Source organism: Mercurialis annua, linkage group LG3 (assembly GCF_937616625.2).
Source record: "Mercurialis annua linkage group LG3, ddMerAnnu1.2, whole genome shotgun sequence".
NCBI classification, from domain to species: Eukaryota; Viridiplantae; Streptophyta; class Magnoliopsida; order Malpighiales; family Euphorbiaceae; genus Mercurialis; species Mercurialis annua.
In genome coordinates this window covers 65,859,821-65,880,778 of record NC_065572.1, presented here as the reverse complement: position 1 = coordinate 65,880,778, position 20,958 = coordinate 65,859,821, and the positions used below count along the sequence as shown (strand labels likewise).

At 32.7% G+C, this 20,958-nt stretch overlaps 4 protein-coding genes across 5 annotated transcripts; 1 reads left to right on the top strand and 3 right to left on the bottom strand.

Annotated features, from left to right (window-relative positions):
* Nucleotides 1–945: 945 nt before the first annotated feature.
* LOC126674377 (cytochrome P450 81Q32-like) lies at nucleotides 946–3,382 on the bottom strand. Its single transcript, XM_050368824.2, has 2 exons — nucleotides 2,184–3,382; nucleotides 946–1,587 (listed from the first exon to the last, which is right to left on the bottom strand). Exons 1-2 carry the CDS (start codon nucleotides 3,075–3,077, stop codon nucleotides 973–975), a joined length of 1,509 nt encoding a protein of 502 aa, XP_050224781.1. The 5' UTR covers nucleotides 3,078–3,382; the 3' UTR covers nucleotides 946–972.
* Nucleotides 3,383–3,608: 226 nt separating this feature from the next.
* Nucleotides 3,609–8,777, bottom strand: LOC126674375 (two-component response regulator-like APRR1). Its single transcript, XM_050368821.2, has 6 exons — nucleotides 8,062–8,777; nucleotides 7,167–7,328; nucleotides 6,935–7,068; nucleotides 6,372–6,539; nucleotides 5,450–5,594; nucleotides 3,609–4,967 (listed from the first exon to the last, which is right to left on the bottom strand). The coding sequence occupies exons 1-6, from the start codon at nucleotides 8,207–8,209 to the stop codon at nucleotides 4,030–4,032; spliced, it is 1,695 nt and encodes a 564-aa protein (XP_050224778.1). The 5' UTR covers nucleotides 8,210–8,777; the 3' UTR covers nucleotides 3,609–4,029.
* Nucleotides 8,778–13,972: 5,195 nt separating this feature from the next.
* On the bottom strand, nucleotides 13,973–16,914 carry LOC126674382 (vesicle transport v-SNARE 13-like). Its single transcript, XM_050368830.2, has 5 exons — nucleotides 16,614–16,914; nucleotides 16,304–16,362; nucleotides 16,021–16,209; nucleotides 14,669–14,839; nucleotides 13,973–14,363 (listed from the first exon to the last, which is right to left on the bottom strand). Exons 1-5 carry the CDS (start codon nucleotides 16,705–16,707, stop codon nucleotides 14,211–14,213), a joined length of 666 nt encoding a protein of 221 aa, XP_050224787.1. The 5' UTR covers nucleotides 16,708–16,914; the 3' UTR covers nucleotides 13,973–14,210.
* Nucleotides 16,915–17,411: 497 nt separating this feature from the next.
* LOC126674378 (pentatricopeptide repeat-containing protein At5g61370, mitochondrial) lies at nucleotides 17,412–20,478 on the top strand. 2 transcript variants are annotated; one of them, XM_050368825.2, is made up of 2 exons: nucleotides 17,412–19,179; nucleotides 20,093–20,478. In XM_050368825.2, exon 1 carries the CDS (start codon nucleotides 17,677–17,679, stop codon nucleotides 19,171–19,173), a length of 1,497 nt encoding a protein of 498 aa, XP_050224782.1. In that variant the 5' UTR covers nucleotides 17,412–17,676; the 3' UTR covers nucleotides 19,174–19,179; nucleotides 20,093–20,478. The 2 variants fall into 2 exon arrangements, with proteins under 2 accessions (XP_050224782.1, XP_050224783.1); XM_050368826.2 differs by lacking the exon at nucleotides 20,093–20,478 and adding an exon at nucleotides 19,977–20,085.
* Nucleotides 20,479–20,958: the final 480 nt, after the last annotated feature.

Below are 20,958 nucleotides of genomic sequence, written 5' to 3'. Positions count from 1 at the left end.
AATTCGATCTTTGTATTCTTTGGTCTCAGGTAGCTTGGTAACTCAGAAACTTGTATGTTTAACTGATTTATCACCATTTGAATCTTTTTTAGGTGAAAAAAAATATAATTTGAAATAATTTATACAATTAAAATTGAAAATTTAGAAATAAAATAAAATTGACGATTTTAAAAGTTTTAAATATTAAAAGAAAATTACTCTGAGACCTTGATATGTACCATATAGTTTGGATATTTCTTATTGGAGAATTTTACTTAATAGTCTCCCACTTTTAATTTTGTTAACAATTTGAAATTTTTGTTAATTCCGTTAATGATTTGGCGTTCACTTTCAAATGATTTAATATTTTATTTTCAATTCCGTATACGATTTGTTACTTCTCTTTCAATTTCATTAACAATTTGATATCAACAATTACCAGAAGCTCCTAACTTTTTACATAATTATAAATGAGAGACCATTGAGTAAAATTTTTAAATAAAAAGTATCAACTGCGAATTTAGTATATGTGAGAAGCCTTGGAGCAATTTGCTCAGTAAATAAAAAAAAGGATATATTTTTGAACTATCAAGTAAAACCAATTTTTTATTAACAGAAGTAATTGAAAAAGATCGCTAATTTAGTCTAACCAAATTTGTGCTCACTCTTACGAGAAATTCTTACGTGAACCTAGTTCACCACGTAGGATTGTAAATCATCCATTTATCGTGTGACACATGGCGTAATTAATATGAATAACCAATTATTTAATATCCTTATGTTTTAAATAAAAAAACCTCTAATTAATAGGCCATTAAATAATTGGTTGTTCATATTAATTACGCCACGTGTCACACGATAAATGGATAGTTCACAATCCTACGTGGTGAACTTGGTTCACACAATTATTTCTCCACTCTTACTTCCAATACAAGCCAAATTAAAATACTAAATCAAGCCAAACCATACTCAAAAGTCTCTTCATTTCATTGTCTAAGAGCTCAAGAGAATTTTATGTAGAATCGGACGAGCTTTACACATTACTTCTAAAGGTTCAACTTTAGACAAACTTAACGTAGTCTTCTCACTCATATTAATCTCCCTCCCATCAACTTTCTCCCACTCAAAACATTGTATCAGCGAACCCAACGCCAACCCCATCTCTTTGTACGCTAAACCCTTCCCCGGACAGCCTCTCCTCCCCAACCCAAACGGTAAGAACTCAAATCCCTCAGCTCTGCCATTCTCAAATCTCTCAGGTTTAAAGCTTGTCGGATCCTCCCAGAGTTGAGGGTCTCTCTGAACTGCCCATATATTTATCATCAGCATTGTGTTTGCAGGTACATGGAACCCTCCTATGGTGCAATCAGATGATGACATGTGTGGAGCTAAGAGTGGAGCTACCGGACATAGTCTTAGATTCTCGTATATGATGTTCTGGAGATAGTTCAGGCTTGTTAAATCTGATTCTTGTAGTAAGTTGTTTTGGCCGATTTTGTTGTCTATTTCTGCTTTAGCTTTGTTGAGGACCGTTGGATTGTTGAGTAGGTTTGCCATTGCCCACTCTAAGGCTAGAGATGTGGTCTCTGCTCCTCCCAATAACATAACCTGCAAAAAAAAGAGATTATGGTCTGCCTATGTAGCACGGAAACGGAAAACGCAGTAACAGGAAACAGTAAAACTAAGAAACAGCACTTTTTTAAAAATAGGTTATAAATAGAGTTTTCAAGTTTTAGAAGCATTTTCGAAAATGAAAATGAAACTTTAAAATCTCAAACTCGAAAATCGGAGAATGTTGGAAGTTGTAAGGGAGAAGGTAAAAATGTGAAACAACATTTTCTATGAAAATTGGTTATAGATAATAGAGTTTTCAAGTTTTAGAAGCGTTTTCGAAAACGTAAACGAAACCTTGAAATATAGAACTCGAAAATCAGAGAATGTTGTTAAGAAAACAGTAAAACTGTGAAACTAATAATTTCTACCAAAAATATATTAGAAGTGTTTCCGAAAATGAAAACAGAACTTCAAAATATAGAACTCAAAAATTGGAAACAGATTTTGGAAAAGTTTATATTAAAAAATACTTTCTGTTAGATGGCCTTCAAGCTATAGTTCAAGCCAATTTGCCAAAAAACTATTGAAAAGGAAAAACTAATATTACTTTTTCTGTATAATTAAAGAGTTAGAAAGAACTGGTAACTAACCAGAACGAGGCCTTTGATGAGTTCATCAGAATAATAGTCAGGTTGTGTTTCTTGCCAGACAAGCAAATGATTGATCATAGTATCTCTATCTTTATCAATTCGAAGCTCGTCGATAAGTTCTTGCAAGAACGAATCGACCTTCTTACTAAGCCTAATTAGCTTCTTTCTAAACCCTCCAAAATCAAGCCACTGCAATCTTGGAAACACATCTCCAATATTTGTCATCTCAGTACATCCAATAACCTCTTTCACAAGCATCTTAAGTTGGAGGATCTCGTCACCATGGTACCTTTTCCCTGCAACCATTCTCATAATTATATTAGTTGTCAGATCAAAGAACATAGGCCTTAGCTCTACCTTTGCAAAACCATGGCCAGAAAGTTTATGAAGTCTTTGAAGTAAAAAATTGACTTCGGAAGTTCGGATCGGTAGAAACTTATTGAGACGATTAGATGAAAAGAGCTCAGCGGCAGTTATGCGGCGGAGGTTAATCCAGTGGTCGCCGTAGTTCGCTGCAACAAGAGTTGTGTTGTTGTAGTTTAAATATATGCCTGCTAAGAAATCCTGAGGACGGTTGGCGAAAACAATGTCGTTGTTCTTGGTGAGGCATTCTTCAACGGCCGACGGTGAGGATACGATCACGGCGAGACGGGTTCCTAGCTTGAGATGGATGATGGGGCCGTATTTCCGCGAGAGATTGTGGAGAGTTCTCTGGATGGGGTTTTTGACGACGAGATGGAGATGGCCGATGATCGGAAGAGAAGGCGGACTTGGTGGCAGGTTTTTGTATCGCTTGCTTCTTCTTGTTGTATGTATCAAGAAAAGTAAGAAGAAACTGGTGCTTAGAATTGCAAAAAGAAAAATCTGTTCCATTTTTTTACAGAGTGAATGCATTTTAGAAGCATATTATGAATGATTTTAAGAAGTTGATGAGACGGCATATTTGGTGGATTCATATGTTATGCATGAATGTTAGATCGTATAATTTCAGCTCACGTATAGTCATGCAACATATATGTGCTGAAGTTATAATAGATGACTACACGAGGCATATAGTTGTTGACTATGTCGCACGAAAACTTATCGATCTTTCAGTTCTTTATTTTAATTTTCATAAATGCTTATAAAACTCTATATTTACTTTTTTATTCTTATTTTCAAAAATGCTTTTAAAAGTCTATATATAAAAAGATATTTCTGTAAAAATTGTGGCTTCATGAATATCAAATTAATGAATTAATGTCCACATTTCTCACCTTTACTTTCCTCTCTCTCACAGTCACTGCCATCATTGTTGTTACTGATGGAAATTTCGAGCTGATCAATTATTCCATCTTATTCAATCAAGGATCTGAGGACTTTGGATTCATATGTTTAGAATTCAATCCGCAGTTTGATTGGAGCTGGAACCTGGAAAGCATTCCGGACCTTAAAGTTCTAATATTTGGATTGTAAAAAGAGAAAATATAGAGGAAGATTTTCAATGTCTCAATATTCTTTCCGTGTTTGGGGATTGAACCAGATAAATTATTATAGCTGCAAGATACATTTCAGCTGGCACAATTTTCAGGCACGATTTCTGTCAAGAAACTCTCCGCAAGACGAATCCATAAAGCCGCTGCTTAACCCCGAGTATGCTGAACCAGCGCCTTTGAGAAGAATGCTGGAAGTAGTAGTTCAGACGACGTTCATTACTCCACCACGATAAATCCCTTGGTATGATGCACACACATAACATCTTCCAGACAAAGGCATCATCAATGCCAGGGACTTGGAAATAGAAGCTTCATAGCAATGAAGCTCATTTGAGAAATAAAAGGAACCTCATCAACAGCCATCTTACAGATTAAGATCCTGAAGAATCCCGAGATGCGAGTTCCTCCTCGTCCTCTTCTTCATCCTCATCGTAATCATTAGGATCAGGTTGCCCATTAAGATCCACGTTCACACCATTTACCTTCCTCACAAACTGCCCCCGCACACGGGGCCTCCTTTCCGCGAGTTTTTTCCGGTTAACATACCGAATCTTCTTATCAAAACATCTCTCTTTCCTTTTCTGTCTAAACTTCATCAATGCTGCCTCTCTTCTATCAGTTTTATTTAGTTTCTCAGGGGAAGATGAACCTCCAAATGATGGCCATGGATGAGTATTAGGCATTTGACCAGGCTGTAAACATAAATTAACAGGGTAGTACGGGAATGATGACATGCCAGCAACATGAGGAGAACACTGCGGAAGATGATTGTACTGAGGCCGAATAGCTGAAGGTGCATTACTTTGCAAGTCGTGCAGACTATTTTGGTATAGCTGTGCTGAGGATTGCATAATTACTTGATTCATAACACCAGACATGTAATATGGATAAATATTTTGTGCCGATAAACCTGAGGTATCATGTGGAAGCTCATTTCTTGGATGTACAACCGGCTGAGGGAGCTGCTTATCGTCCTGGAAATTCTTTCGGGCAAATTCTGTTGACATGGGTGGGGTGCAAGATCTCTCGAGAGAAAGAGAATCGGGGATGCTAGAACTGCTACGGAAATCATCCTGTGAATAGCTCTCCCACGCGTCTCCATTTTCATGTATTTGAGCCTCATTAACCACTTGCGGAACACATGATTCAAGTTTCTCTTCTGGCCTGATCAAACTTGGAACAGCGTTATCCTCACGGATGGGAAATTCTTGGGAAGTGTTTTTGACTGTGCTTGACTTGACATAAGTAAAGAAGGCAGATGATTCGCCAATCTTTAATTCACTCTTCCTCGGTCCAGATAATAATTGTCCTGAATATTATTTCCCAACCAGTATGAGCCAGATTCAGATTCAGTATCACTTATAAGAAGAAAAAAAAGATGTAAATGGCCATTAACAAAAATAACTTGAACAAGCATGACAAAAAAAACATAATGGAGCCGTAAAAGAAAAGGAAAAAAGAAAAAATGTTCATCGAGCAGGGTAATTATTAGTTCAAATGAAAGTACTACATTAAAACAATATTATTTCACTCCATTATGAATTTACAAGCAAACCTGAATGTTTAATTCAAAATAACTGTTCTCTGAGTTTTTAATATGTGCAAAATCTGGATTAACTCAACCAAGTGCTTGCGGACAAATATATAATGTCATTTTAAATCACTTTCGTAGAATAGAAATCAGATTGTGAGTTTTTATCTTTATGCTGACAATCATGTTCAATCAAAAGAATGTGCCAAATGTTAAAACGAAACTGTGCGAGTAGCATACGTAAAGCAAATTTAGCTAACCTGTTTTTCGGTCACTTATTCCAGGCACATCGGGTCGATATTCAAGTTGATTGATAGGTGCAGGTCCATAAACATTAGCACAACCAGTAGCACCAGCACCAGCACCACCGCAACCACCAACAGTAGGATTAGCAGAAGCAGCAGGCTGAGGAAGAGAGAAATGTCAACTTCAACACATTTTCAATCACTGAAGGAATGAATGAATTTTGGATTAACATGATCAGTTGAGCTGGTATTGGATCCCATGACACTGTAGAAAAGGGTAGATCCAATCCACTAGACTAGCAATTGACCTTTTTTAGGGAGTACAGGATTCATAAACTGCTAGACTATGCAATAGAGGAATGTTATGCGTTCAACAGGAAAAAAAGAAAAAAACTCATATTCTCAATACATGAAAAGAAATTTTTCAGTATGATAAATCCAAAGGTATGAAATAGGGTAAAAAAAATTAAAGTATAACTCTGCATGTAAATTTCAAGTTTCAGAAAAACGTGAAGTTCAACAGTCCCAACGGAATATAGCTCTCCACAATTTCAGTGCTTAGTGCACAATATAAATCAAGAAATGACAATCAATGTCATACAAGCATGATCCACAGAGCTGGCTGCTCTAGTATCTTTCAGGCTTCACAATAACTAACCTTCACAAAAGCAAAACTATTTTATTTATGTATATAGCAATTTTCGGTAACAATTAATCCTATTTTTTGTCCATTCAAATTTACTCTTCCTCACCGAGGATGCTACTACCTTTCCAAAAGCTAATTAAAAATATTTAAATTTCAGACTCTAGATTAGTTAAGAGCATTTCCATAACATAACAGGTAAAACAACCATGATAAGCGTGAGCCAGCGGCTTCCATGGTTGAAAGTTCACAACTTTACATGTTACCATAGCTCAAAGTATATTTTATACATACCTCGTCTTCCTGTTGAGCTGATACACCAATTTCTGGGTTTGTACACTTCCGAGACTTGTCATCCGTGTCATCTGAGAAAAGAGTAGTGCTATTTGTGTTTGCATCACTTGGATCTGATACTACCAGATCAAAGTCATAAATCAAAATGTTCTTCTCCGCCAATCCCAGCTGCCAATCAGAAATATGCTAATGAGAATCCTTCAGGTGTAACCAAAGTAATACATATTGCTTCAGGTTAACATATCATGAATGCAAACAAGTAAATTAGAAGTGCCCGGCGCCCATTCATAAGCATTTGCAAAAGTAAGAAGACCACATTTAAATCACACAAATCCATAAACAAATGTTCATGTTCCATTTGAGCAAGAGCTTCAAGATAGAATATCAAAATTCCAAAAAGCATTTCATCATTGCACAACCACATCACCACCTCAACAAATAACTAAAATAAACAAGCCAATTGCAAAATCCAATGGCATTCATAATACTTCTCAAGGCACAAAATTAAACTCATAGGGGTGTGTTTATGAAAGCATCAAGAGATAGTAAGCAAGAGAACCAACCAAGCGCCTCCTTCTCCACATGTGTGTCCACAGGTTTAATAGTTCATTAGTACGCAGAGGCTTTACAAGATAGTCCGCCGCTCCTAACCTCAAGCACTTAACAACAATTGAGACCTCATCCTGTGCCGACATCACTAACCAAAGTGAAAGCATTTTAAAAATGAGAATGTACAAGTCCAATAAATTTTTTAACGCAAATTACCAAAATTAATAGAATAAATGAAAGGCCTACTGATCACAGGAATGCGTCGCAACTCTTTATCCCGGGTGATGTACTTCAACAACTTCAGGCCTTTGTTCATTTGAAGGTCAACTTCAGCAAGTATAATATCAATATCAGGTCCCTCGGCATTCAGTGCATCAACAACCTGCCTAGCTGTTCTCACTGCTGTAACTGTTAAGCAAAGGCAGTGCAAGGATATTGTGAGAAGTGCACATTGACTTGCAAAATAAATATAAAAAAAAAATGGAACGAGATGAAAAATGAATCAGCCTCTCTAAGAGGCAAAACATTATCAGGATACTGATTCCTTCACAAACCAATTTCTAGTTGAATGGCATATGTAATAAAATCAAGTCTTAAAATTCATAAAGGATAAAAAAAGTATTTGAAAAGAATCAATAAAACCGTTCTCCCTTCCTTGTAAATTTTTCTTTGTAAACCTACCTTTTCAGGCATTACTACATTATACGCAATTATGACATTGTAGTTTAGCTAATTTGGAGTTATTATAACCAAACCATGTCATGTACCTGGAAAAAAAAATTGATCACCTCTAAGGTAGCCAATTCAAGACTTCCAAACATAACTACACAGCCAAAGCTACCTTAAAGAAGTTGTTCATCTTTCCGATTTGACCAACAACATTAGTTCAAATGAATGTTGGCATTGATCACCCAAACAAGGAAAAGCAAAGAGCTTTCCACACATGTCCAATTTCTGACACAATACCACAGCATCAAACTCATATACTGTATGTTTTACATCAAGCTAAACTTTGACAAAACTCCCAATACATACAATACAATACAATTAGCTTTTTCGAGCATAATTAACTATAATTCAAGTCAAACAGAGTTATAACTATAAAATTGAAAACGAAACAGATAAGGAAGAATGAAATTACCCTGATAAGAGCACTTCAAAAGAAGAGTAAAAACTTCATCAGAGCTTTTAGAATCATTATCACACAGCAATATCCTTACTTTGCTTCTATCTATTAATCCTTCTCCTCCTCCACCTCCATTTATACTCTTCCCCTTCCCCTCCATCATATAAATTACCCAATTGACCCTAAAAAGTTACCCCTCCCTCAACAAAAACAGACACAAAACAATACACTAGAGAACTTCCATTGACAAAATATCCTCCTTTATCATTATTAGGGTTAAAGCATGGATCAGTAGCTGTCCGTACAGCCAATTCATCATAAAAAAGAAAAAGAAAAACAGAATCACAACGAAGCAAAACCTAACTTGTAGATAAAGCTAGGGAAGGAAGCAAGAAGAAGCAGTTGAAGAACAAGTGGAAAATTAAAAATAAAAATAAAAATAAAAAAGCTGCCACGAAGATATTTTATTATTATTATTACAGGCGCAAGTTAGCTCCATCCATGGACACCAAGTAAAACTCGCAAGTTGTAACCACAATTATGCAAGAAGAGAGACAGTGAGAATCATCTGACGGTCTGAAACGTGGATTTGTAGTGGGACCGCTACTTAATCGAACGGATGGAATTAGATCGCCGGAAAAACTCCCACCCTCCTGCGCACGTTAGCTCAACGCCAAAGCATCTCTCTGACTCTCTCCTCTCCCACCTAAATCCTTTGCTTAAACTTATTAATAAAGCAAATAATCAGCTTTTTTATTCTGTTAACTCAATTATTTGTCATTTCATTGTCTAGCTTTATCAGAATTTTTTTAATTAATTGGCAAAAGGTACTAAATTGCCCTCTAGTAAAATTGTTTATTACTTGTACAAAATGTAAAAAATAACAAAAATAAAAATTGTTTGATTTATATTTAAAATAAAATTGTTTGATTTCTTTATTTTGATAATTTTTTAATAACACATACTATTGATCACGTATTTTAACTATTAGACTGTTTTTTTGTTATCATACTTTTTTTTACACTCTTTAGTGTAAAAAAAATATCAATTAAATTTAAAATAGATTTAATAATTAATGAAATAAAAATTTGCATTTAATGTTTTTAAAGTTAAAAATTAAATTATAAACAGAATATAAGATAAGTTAAATATAAGTATTATAAATTAAAGAGTTCGTAATGTCTAATATTTTGAAAATTATAAACCTTTTTGAATTAAATCATTTTAACTGAACTTTTAAAATGTTAAATATAATTTTTTTATTAGAATTAATCTCACCACAGAATAAAGAATGCAAGCGGATGAATGATAGGATGATTAAGATAACTTAGGAGTATAACTAACTTTTTAGTTAAAATTTTTAAGAGTGTTTATCTATCTTTTTGCCTATTTTGGTTTAATTAAATTTCTAGGATGCTCCTGATGCTAACGTGCGCAAGTGATGATAGTGGGGTCGCGGAGCGCCAAGCAGCGTACGTTAGATGCAGTGGAGACGTGTCAAGTTAAGGGACGGTCGGAGAAAAAGTGCAAGAAAAAGGAGAAAGTGTTTTTAGATATTTTGGTAGAGATAGAGAAAAGGCCACGTCATTTTTTAAAGATCCAATCATAAAAATAAATATACTATTAATATAAAATTTTCTTGGATTAATTCCTAAAAAAATCACGAACTTTACACGAAGTTTCATTTTAATCATGAACTTTAAAAGTTGTCATTTAAAGGCATGAACTTTCATTTTGTTTCAAATATATCGCTAAAGTAAAATCCGGTGTATTTTATCGAACCAAAAAATCCTAATCCTATATACTCTAATTAAAAGATAATAAGATTTAATGTCGATTTATAATTTGGGTCTTTCATTAATGGTTTATTGAAGAATTTAGTCAAAAAAAATACACTGAAATGATAGATTTGAAACAAAATGAAAGTTCGTGCATTTAAATGGCAACTTTTAAACGTCGTGATTAAAATGAAATTTCGTGTAAAGTTCGTGATTTTTTTAGGAATTAACCCAATTTTCTTTCATACATTTTTATATTATACTGAGAATTTGCATTACATCTCTTTTGTTTAAATTCAAAAAAAATAAGCATTATGTCTTGAAAAAACTCCGACCTTTTACCCTCTTTTTAATCCTACCTTGACGTTGCAAATTAGTCAATTTTATCCTATTTTGTATTTTTTTTCATTTCAATTGTACCATAAAATATAAAAGTGACCTTTTTTTAATTGATAAAAGTTCAAAAAAAATTCTCTAAATTGACCATTTTTGCATTAGATTAATATTTTATATAAAATTGATAATTTTTAAAGAATTTTTTTGGACTTTTGTTAAATAAAGAAAGGGCATTTTTATATTTTAGGGTACAATTGAAATAAAAAAAATGCAAAGTATGGTAAAATTGACAAATTTTCAACGTCAGGGTAGGATTGAAAAGGAGACGAAAGGTCGGGTTTTTTTAAGGCATTAACCCAAAAATATATATAAAACATGAGAAATTTTTAGGTAGACTCAATACACTATGTCATCCATAAATTAAGCATATCACATTATGACACGTCATTAAAATGATGACAATCTTGTAATATTACCATTCAAATGTGTAAATAAATAACAAACGAATTTACAAGATTGTCATCATTTTAATGACGTGTCATAATGTGATATATTTAGTTCATAGATGATGTGGTGGATTGAGTTTACATAAAAATTTCTCATAAAACATACTCTTACGTATTTACATTATGAATAATATAAATTATATTACTATATTATTAACTAAACAATTATTAGATAAATATATGATACAAAAGTTTAGATTTACATAATTTATAAATGAGCAAATTACTCTAAGGCCCTTCACGTTTGTCATAATTCACAGTTTAATACTTCTTGTTTGAAAATTAAACGATTTGATACCTCAGTTTTGATTTTTAAAACTATAAGGCCAATCTGTTATTTCAGTTAATAATCTGACATTTACTTTCAAACGATTTGGTATCTCAGTTTCGATTATGTAAACGATTTGGTACCTCATTTTTAATTATTTTAACGATTTAGTATTTCATTTTCAAACGATTTGCAAACAATTTAGTATCTCATGTTTTCATTACATTAACGATTTGGTACTTATTTTTAATAGAAGAGGTTTAGAGTTTACAAAATCAAAACTGAGGAATATTAATAAAAACAGAAATCGCATGAGAAACATTCATTATGCAGCCAGGCAACCGATCCAGATAAAATCCTAAACATCAAACCCTAAGGGTAAAACTATAGTATGAACCACAATATTTCACATCATAATCTGATACATCAATTTAGACCGTGAACTTAATCACTACTCTGCTGGTCCTGTAGCCCCAAAATAAAATTTGAATGTCCCCTACTCTGCTGGTCCTGTAGCCCATTGGCCCGTCAGATCTAGTTAGAATTCAATTGTTAAAACAATTCAAATAAGATTTATAACTCTAAAGAGTAAACTCTATAGACATTGCTAGACATATAATGTATAAAGTATATTCTCGTTCTCGATATCAACTTATAGTCCTCTAATTATTAATCACTTTTATTAATAGAGAATCTGATTAAAACATCTTTATGTTTTAATTAATTGAATGTCCTTAATTGTCCATGTCCTTTTCAGTCCTTTAAATATGAGATTTTGGACGGAAGAGTTTTTTTGTTCAATTTTAAAAGTTAGAGGGTCGATTTTTATCAAAAATAAGTTAAAGAGTTGTTTTATACTTTCAAATTTTCAGGGTATTTTTTTGTACCTTCGGCCTTTTTTTAACCAAAAGTTTTATCTTTAATTTTAAAAGAATATATTCATCATATTTGTTTTATACTACTATCATCGTAGTATTTTATAATTTTAACAATTTAAATCATATTTAAACTTTTTTGTATTTATCCAAAGTTATAAAACAACTAATTTTGTCTTAATAATAAATTAATAAAAATATATATTATTATTTAACAATATAAAGTAACTGCTGTTGTTGTTGTTTTAATTTAAATTGTTACTATTATTGTTGTTATTGTTATTATTATTACTGAAAATTTATAATGTTGAATACTATCGTTTTGTCTCATTTTGTTAAATGGTGTTGCTTGTTTGGTTTCCAATTTTAATTTATAATATATGCGAACTTTTATTATTTTATTATTAAATTAGTTTTATTATAAATTATATAAAAATATAATAAAAGTAATATGAAATTATTCATCAAAAAAAACTGAAATGGTGGAATTATATGAATATACTATTTTGTTATAGGATGTAATTTCATCCATTAATATTAATGAGTCAAACATGTAATTTGTAAAGTCAAAAAAGTATAAATTAATTTTTTTAAAAATATAGATAAATAATAAAACTATATATGTAAAGTAAAATGGTCAACATTAATAAAATAAATTTATAGAGAAATTGGAGTTGATTCAGCCTTTCAGATTGCATAATTTTAATGAATTAATCATATAATTTATGTAGTGCCGATGCAGTTATATAATTTCAACTTTTAAAATTTGTAGGACAACTAGGTATTTGTATTTTTAGTACAGATGTCTTGTAATTTTTATGAGAACAATTCATCAAAAAAAAAATTATATTTATCCAAAAAAATAAAATTATGAGAACAACCAAATGTGGCGCATGTTAATTGGTGGCATGTGTGGCCTGTCACGTGAGTAAGAGAGGGCGAATAGGCAAAGATGCGATAAGTATTATTGAACATGTGCTCTAGTTGGCCAATATCAATCAGTTTTAGATTTAGATTTTAGATTGTCTTTTTCTCCTCTCCATGCAAATTGCAATGCAACTCTCTCTCTAATGCCAACTTGAATAAAACAAATAATTAGTGACAATGATTATTATTATTTTGTCTTCATTTCTACCTCTAAATTTACTCTATATTTTTCATCAAAAAGTTTAGAGTTTGAAAATTTTCTAATATGGGTTTTAAATACTAGGCCTAATTACTTAAAAACACTCCACGTTGTAATTTTTTTCCGTTTATAACCCGACCTAGGAAAATTTTCAATTGTACCCTATTTTGAATTTTTCGTTTTCAACTCTATCCCAACTAAGGGTACAATTGATAATTTAAATATTTTAAGGATAAAAACGTTAATAACAATTAAATAGAAGGATTTTACCATATTTTTTTTTATTTGGAAAAATACAAATAAATCCTTCAACTTTAAAAAAATTTAAATAAGTTCACATAATTAATTGTTTTTAAAAATTTATTAAAAAATTAAATTATTAAAAAAAAAATTCGATCTACCACCATACTTCTCCGATCCGTCATTAAATTTAAACAAAAAAATTAATTTGTTTTTATTTTTAGACACCTTCACCGGAGCCGCCGTCCCCCTTCCGGAAAAGGAGGAGCAGCAACTCCTCCTTCATGTTCCTCCATGGAAGGAGGAACATCTATTCCTCCATTTTGGAGGAACATGCGGCGGCAGACGACGGTTTTGTCGGAATTTTTTAATTTTTTTATAATTAGTTGATTTTTTTTAAAAGAGATGGTGTTTTGGTAAAATTAATAACATTTATGTTTAATTAGAATATAGGTTAAAAATGAAGGACTATTTTAATTTTTTTTTTAGATGAAAAAAGATTAATTTAGTGCTTCAGGGTAGAGGTGAAAACGAAAAACCCAAAATAGAGTACAATTGACAATTTTCCTAGGTCGGAGTATAAACGAAAAAAAATTATAAGGTGGGGTGTTTTTAAGTAATTAAGCTTAAATAGTATTAGAGAAAACTGAGATTATTTTCACTAAATGATCAGCACTTTTAAATCAATGTCAGAAACTCAGTGATTTTTCTTTCTTTGATTTAAAAAATAACTCTCTGTGATTTTCACACAATATAAGATACTGAGGATCCTCTCTACATGTGAAATGAACACATGCTTATTTTAAAAACCAATTAAATAAGTTATATACATCCAAATTCAAGGGCTAAATATAGAAAGAACATAAGAAATGTCCCACCTATTCCATATACTACATTTAGAAAGAGCATGATGCACATTTTGAAAGTACCGAATATCGGTCCGATCAAAGAAATAAATAATTATATACTACTTGATGATTTTTCTTTTTAAAGAATGTATGGTATTAAACAAATTGAAATTCAGAGGACAGCAGATTAATGAGTGAGCTTTAAATAGAGTATCAATAAGATGGCAAAGATGAGTACTGTTATTATGGATCCAATTATGCATTTGTTTCTGTTCATCCTTCTTGACATTGCTGTCAATATCTTTCTGCTTATGCCAATATTGTCATCAACCCCATGGAGCTGCAAAATGTAAGGAACAATTAGGACATGGACAACATTTTTCTTCTCGATTCCTACATTTTGAAGTGTCATTTCATTTTCAAGAACTCAAAAACTCTTTATCTATAACTTATTCTTGTAAAAAATGTGGTTTCGGCGTTTTTCACGTTTCTATTTTTTAGGTAAGAGGTTTAGAAGAGGGTTATTGGAACTAACATATATAAATTACACACAAGATCAAGTATTTCTTTTAAAATGGCTATAAACCATGAGATCATAGTTGTTTGTCAATGCCTGAAGCAGAACGAATAAGGGATAAACTATACCGTGTTATTAGCATGTAAGAGAGCTTGGCGTTGTTGATGCAAGTCTTGCAGGATTGAGACACCGAGATCTTCTGTTTCCAACATTGTTCTTCTACTCTCCTTAATTCTATCAGTAGACTGATTCAGTCTCTCTGTCGACATCAATAGTCTTCCTCTTTGATTTGCAGACACCTGACCAGTCAATTCATACATTTCTAGAAAAAATTATATATGTTTAATAGTGTAGCATTTTTCGAACTTGTGAGACTTAGTAAACAACAGGATATTTCCAGAGATTTTAGACTCCCACATAGCATTTCATTCTCCAAACACAAGCAGCACTGTAACATGCGCCAATCATAAAAGTCCCAATTATAAAAATATCTTTCTAATCCCGGGACTATAAAAAGGATATCGAAAAGCAGTTAAAAGTTCTGAGAAGATCGATTTCATGATTTAGTCTTTGGACACTGGAACTGTGATAAACTAGATTCAATTTAAACTAAAGCCAAGGTTTACTGCAATCTGAACCAAGAGAGACAATTAAGAGCAAGTTTCATCAGTGAGTTAAAAACTTTTTTTTATCCAGCCGTATTCTTCACCATATAGTTAGACATATCATTAACTTGGTCAGTCAATAGACTTTAACTTCTGCCATAAAGTAGTAGGTTCAACAGGTTGCATTGCACTCAACAGATTTTATTTGATTGTTTAAATTTATCAATAGAATAGCAGTACTAATATCCGTTTTTTGTTGTTTTTACATTCATTATAGTTTCTAAAACTCTCTCAACCTCCATGAACTTCAGGCACTTAATGTTAATACTAAAAACATTGCGTAAACAGAAACACAGAGCTGTAATTTGACCAGCTTTTGACACTAAAGAGAACTATCTTGTAGCAGCCTAAATAAAGAAGTTGGTGAGCGGTAATTTTGGAGAACATCAAGGAAAATAAAAAGGGTACTTGAGGATAACAAATCAGCATTCCTACACACGAAGTACAGAGTAAGCAATGAATTACAACATGACAACATAAGAATGGGAAGCCTTGGATTAGTAGGAAAAATACTCTGAAACATGCATCTGCAAAATGCGCATATCATAGCTGAGATAGACCAAAAGTATTATGCATTTGTACTTTCTAGAATCCATTCCTTCGTTCCTTTTCATCAATTCAAAGCTTAACAAGATTCAAGAACTAAATCAGATAATTTGAACCAAGGGATAATTGTCAACAAAGTGACACCAACAAACACATGAAATAGCAAGTCCTTATGGACAATGAAGCATTATGCAAATGCAACCAGCTAGTAGAAAGAACTTCATGAAAATCACTCATAAGCAAATGACATTAATTCAATGGAAGCATACCATTACTGCATCTGCCTTTCCCGACTCCAACAACTCATCGCGAGCAAACTGATTGGTATTCAAAGATGTGATTCTTTTCATTTCATTCTTCAAATTATTCAAATCAGTTTTATACTCTCTCAACTTAGCAAGGAGCATTGTCTTTACATTTGGTGGAAGACACCTTGCCTCCAGGTCCATCTTTCGAATCTGTAGTACATCAAGTGAGATCACACGGTCCAGCCAGACTAAAAATCATAACGAAAAACGCAAGGAAAAGAATGTCATAACAAATACACATTACCAAAGTGTCTGCCTCTTCCAATCCTGCCTTAATTTCAGAGAGCTTCTGCTTTCTCAGCTCTACAAATTACAAAACAACAACAATATCATCATCACCAGCCAAATATATAAGCATCTAACGATAAAAATTGACAGTTCTATAATTGAAATGAATTACTATAATATAAAAATAATTGAGCAGATACCACCAACCCTACACATTTCAGATTATGATAACATAATTTCTTTTTTAAAGCAACACAAAATATATTAAGAAGAATAAAACAATTAAACATTTTACATTAAGTAATCAAAACATAACATTTTGTTACCTCCATCAAGAACACTGGTAGACGTGCATTTCCGCGACAAATTCGCAGAAAGCTCGCAGTATTGGCGTTCATATCCTTCAAAAACCTGACTCATCCCTTAGCCTTCACAAATCAATCACCATTAAACGTTATAATTGGAAATTTGGAATGCTTCAGAATGAAGTAAATGAGAATCGGAAAATCAGATAGACAGAGATGATTTTGTTGGTCTGGATTCGCGGGTTTTGGCAACTTTTTACGCCAAGAAAAAGCAACGCCAATTTCGTGTTTTTCTTTTACGAGACATTTCGAATTTCATTGGTTTGGTGCCATTTGTATAATTTTCTATTTATATGTGCCTTCAAAAACAATTTGCACCTTGAATTTTGAGTTAATAGACATTTAGCCACAATTTTAATTTTCTATCAGTTACTCGTCAAACTTCATCATAATGATCAATTCAGTCCAAAAACTTAAATTTTTTACCATATTCACCTGCTAAATTTTTGATAAAAGAACCTAATAAAATGCAAAAGAGAAAAAACTATAACTCTCAATCAAATACAGAAAAAGTAAACATAAAAATTATTAACAAATAAATATGTACAAAATAGTAACATTGTTTTTTATAAAATGAGTCATCAAGTAATAAATAAAAATTTAAGTAAAAAAGGTTAAAATTAGCCATTAAATAATTGTTTTTTCTTATCACTGCATACAAAGATATACTGTAAATATATTTTATTGCTAAACATTAGTTGCCATATTATTTATTCATTAATTTTCATTCATCTTATAAACAAAAATAATTTCTAATTTTTTTTCTCTGAAAACATGTTACTGTATACAAAAATTATGCCCCGTGCCCCTGAAATCATCCTTGCTCTTTGTTATTCTCGCGCGCTTTCTTCTTGCACTCTTTTAAAATTTAAGGGTAAGGCTGTTTTTTATGGATTAAGTTACATAAAAAATGATAAAGGTAACAATTATATGTGGAGAAGCTGAATTTTTGTGAGTGGTGCTGTTGTATTTCATAGCTAAATGATTAACACACCACCTGTTCGACTAAATTCCTCAGTGAAAAATGCGTTGCTTCTTTACACCCAAAGGGGTAGGCTTTCTGTTGAAAAAATTGGACGCCGACAAATCTAAGCATTTTCTAGTCTCTGGGTACTCTACAGTTTTTCATAATCAAGTGCCACTCGAGCTGCAGGAGATTTGCAAGGTTGTTTCGAGCTCGATTGGTAGTTTAGATGATTTAGAATCTAGCTTGAATGGTTTTAGAATTTGTTTGACATCGGCTATTGTTAATCAGATTATTGATTGTTGCAAACATGAGGCACCCACAAGAAGTTTGTTGAGATTTTTTCTATGGTCGAATAAAAGATCAGATTTTGATACGAAAGATGAGGATTTTAACCACGCGATTCGAGTTTTGGCGGAGAAGAAGGATCATACTGCAATGCAGATTTTGATTTCGGATTTAAGGAAGGAGGGCCGTGTAATGGAACCACAAACTTTTGGTCTTGTGGCTGAGAATTTGGTAAAGCTAGGGAGAGAAGATGACGCATTGGGTATATTCAAGAACTTGGATAAGTTCAATTGCTCACAAGATGGTGAAACTGTCACTGCTATGATCAGTGCTCTTTGTGCCAAAGGTCTTGCTAGGAAAGCATATGGGGTGTTTTGGCACCACAAGGATAAGATATCGGAAGTTATGAAGCCTTGCGTTTATAGGAGTCTTATATATGGTTGGTCAGTGCAAAAGAATGTGAAAGAAGCACGAAAAGTAATTCAAGAGATGAAGGGAGATGGGGTGATGCCGGATTTGTTTAGTTTTAATACATTTCTCAAGTGCCTTTGTGAGGGAAACGTCTTACGCAATCCTTCAGGACTTGTTCCTGAATCTTTGAATGTGATGATGGAAATGAGAACTTATAAGATAGAGCCAAACTCGAATAGTTATAATATATTGCTATCTTGTCTTGGGAGGGTGAGAAGAGTTCAGGAATCTTGTAGGATACTCGAATCAATGAAAAAGTCAGGATGCGACCCAGATTGGGTTAGCTATTATCTTGTTGTGAAGTTGTTGTATATAACTGGGAGATTTGGTAAAGGGAATAAGACAGTTGATGAGATGATCGAAATGGGGCTAGTCCCGGATCGTAAGTTTTACTACGATTTGATTGGCGTTCTCTGCGGGGTTGAGAGAGTGAATTTTGCTCTTGAATTGTTTGAACGAATGAAGAGAAACTCGCTGGGTGGTTATGGGCCAGTGTATGATGTGTTGATACCTAAGCTTTGTAGAGGGGGCAACTTTGACAAAGGTAAAGAGCTGTGGGATGAGGCCATGGCTATGGGCGTCACGCTTCACTGCTCAAACGATGTATTAGATCCCTTAATAACCAAAGTTTTCAAGCCAACAAGAAAGGTGGAGGAAGAGGTCAGGCTTCAGGTAAGCATTGCAGCTGACAGACCCAAGACTCGAGTACGGGTTAGGAAAACCAAGAGAAAACGAAACAAGAAAATGGCTAGGAGCCAAGGAGCAAGAAAACGAAAAGATCGGCTAAGAAATAACTGATAACTTGTAAGTTGTTACCCTTTGTCCCATTGCTTGTATTATTAGTCTCCATATGCTGCCTATGTTCTTTAGCTTTGGTGATTAAGAGAGTAAATTATTTTGTCTTACATCATTTTAGACTAACTCCCTTCACCCACTCCATTATGAAGAATAACTAGGACATAAGTATCTCATGGCACAGTTTCCCTATTTGCGGACATAATAATAGTTTTGTTTCTTGCTATACTGAGCTGTGCAATAAAGATGAACAGTTAGGATTGTCTCCAGCTGATAACATTGCTTCATTTTCATTTTTTTATACACAAGGATTGCTGCTTCGTGAATTTTATTGCACGGAAACTTTTCAAGTTCAACGAAAATGTTTCTGAAACCTCAAAACTCTATATTTACAATTCATCCTTATCTAAAATTTGTTTTTCCGTTCCCTTTTTTTTCCGATGTTTCATTAGTCGTGAAAAAGTAGCTGTCCGTTAGCTTGCCCCACGACTCCCACCATGTTCTTGTCTTACTTTCAAACCTGTATTAGAAATTATGCAAAAATCATTGTTACAATATATGTTAGCCTCATTCTCCATCATCAAAGTACCATGACATTTCTTTTGGCAGTTTCTATAATGGCTTTTTTTTTAAATCTTTTGGGGTCTCAAATGGTTAAAGATTGTCCAAAGCTTGCACTTTTCTTGCAAGTTGAGTCCACGTTTACATTGAATGTCATTGTTCTTTCTTTGCTGTCATGATTATTGTTCAATTATCATAACCTAACACACACACCATTCAATAATTAATTGTTTTTCTTTACACAGATAAAGGATCAATTCACCCTTCAATTTTTATCGAAATCTCAATAAAGCCATTTTCAGCATTTTTTACAATTAGTCCCACAACTTTTCCAATTTTGAGCATTTTAACCCCTGATTAGGAGAAGCAAATGGGAGATGATAAGGAGACGGCATGTAGATATTGGAAGGTGGATGGTCCCTACATCAAGCAGACCCATAATACAAAAATGCACATGGAAATGTTTTTATTATTTTGAGAGAGTGTTATTAACGCGCTTGTCGTGGAGCGTGAAAAAATGGGGGATCGGTGTTGCAAAGCTGCAAGATTAGTTCTAACATGTACGAGAAGAAAAGAGGAGAGTTTTACATTTCTAGGATCTTTCTTCTTACATATTAGAATCTCAGGATAGACGCGTTAAAGTTAGATTAGAGCTGTACTTTACCAACACAAAACAGATTGGCCCGCAAACACAGGACTGTCCATTTGACAGACGGATATTTATTCCATTAATTCTTTTAAATTTATACAATTATATTGTTAAAAATGTGTATTATAGAAGGTAAATAAATATGAATTATAGATAATTTAATTTAATAATTTATCAGTTATGGCCAAATAGTTCATAGTTGCATGAGGTTGGAAGTTCGTTCCTGACTTTTTTTATACGGTTGTTGCCTCTTTGAAAATGGTTACTAATACTTTTTCCGTTTTTATTTAATTGTCCATTTAATTAAAACCGTACATATTAAAATTGTGTGTATTTTATCTTAAATTATAAAAATAAATACAAAAATCACCCTATTACTTAATAAATGCATTGTAAATTGATCTATAGTGTTATTTATTAATAAGGGATAAATTTGGAAGATAATAGTTGAAGTCACATTGAAATTTTGAATGAACAATTAAAAAAATGGAAGGAGTATAAAATACTAGTATAAATAATAATAATAATTTTTGAATTAATGTAACAATTAATAAATAATAATAATAATAATAATAATT

Bases quoted from the DNA above. Each gene is read 5' to 3' on its own strand.
- LOC126674378 (XM_050368825.2), top strand. From the start codon at position 17,677: ATGCGTTGCTTCTTTACACCCAAAGGGGTAGGCTTTCTGTTGAAAAAA.
- LOC126674377 (XM_050368824.2), bottom strand. From the start codon at position 3,077: ATGCATTCACTCTGTAAAAAAATGGAACAGATTTTTCTTTTTGCAATT. The intron at 1,588-2,183 runs GTTAGTTACCAG...TTTTTTTTGCAG, and splicing joins TCATCAAAGGCCTCGTTCTG to GTTATGTTATTGGGAGGAGC.
- LOC126674375 (XM_050368821.2), bottom strand. From the start codon at position 8,209: ATGATGGAGGGGAAGGGGAAGAGTATAAATGGAGGTGGAGGAGGAGAA. The intron at 7,069-7,166 runs GTAGGCCTTTCA...CACTTTGGTTAG, and splicing joins GCGACGCATTCCTGTGATCA to TGATGTCGGCACAGGATGAG. The intron at 6,540-6,934 runs GTTGGTTCTCTT...TCTGATTGGCAG, and splicing joins TGTGGAGAAGGAGGCGCTTG to CTGGGATTGGCGGAGAAGAA.
- LOC126674382 (XM_050368830.2), bottom strand. From the start codon at position 16,707: ATGAGTCAGGTTTTTGAAGGATATGAACGCCAATACTGCGAGCTTTCT. The intron at 16,363-16,613 runs GTAACAAAATGT...TGTAATTTGTAG, and splicing joins TACCAGTGTTCTTGATGGAG to AGCTGAGAAAGCAGAAGCTC. The intron at 14,840-16,020 runs GTATGCTTCCAT...TTGACTGGTCAG, and splicing joins GAAAGGCAGATGCAGTAATG to GTGTCTGCAAATCAAAGAGG.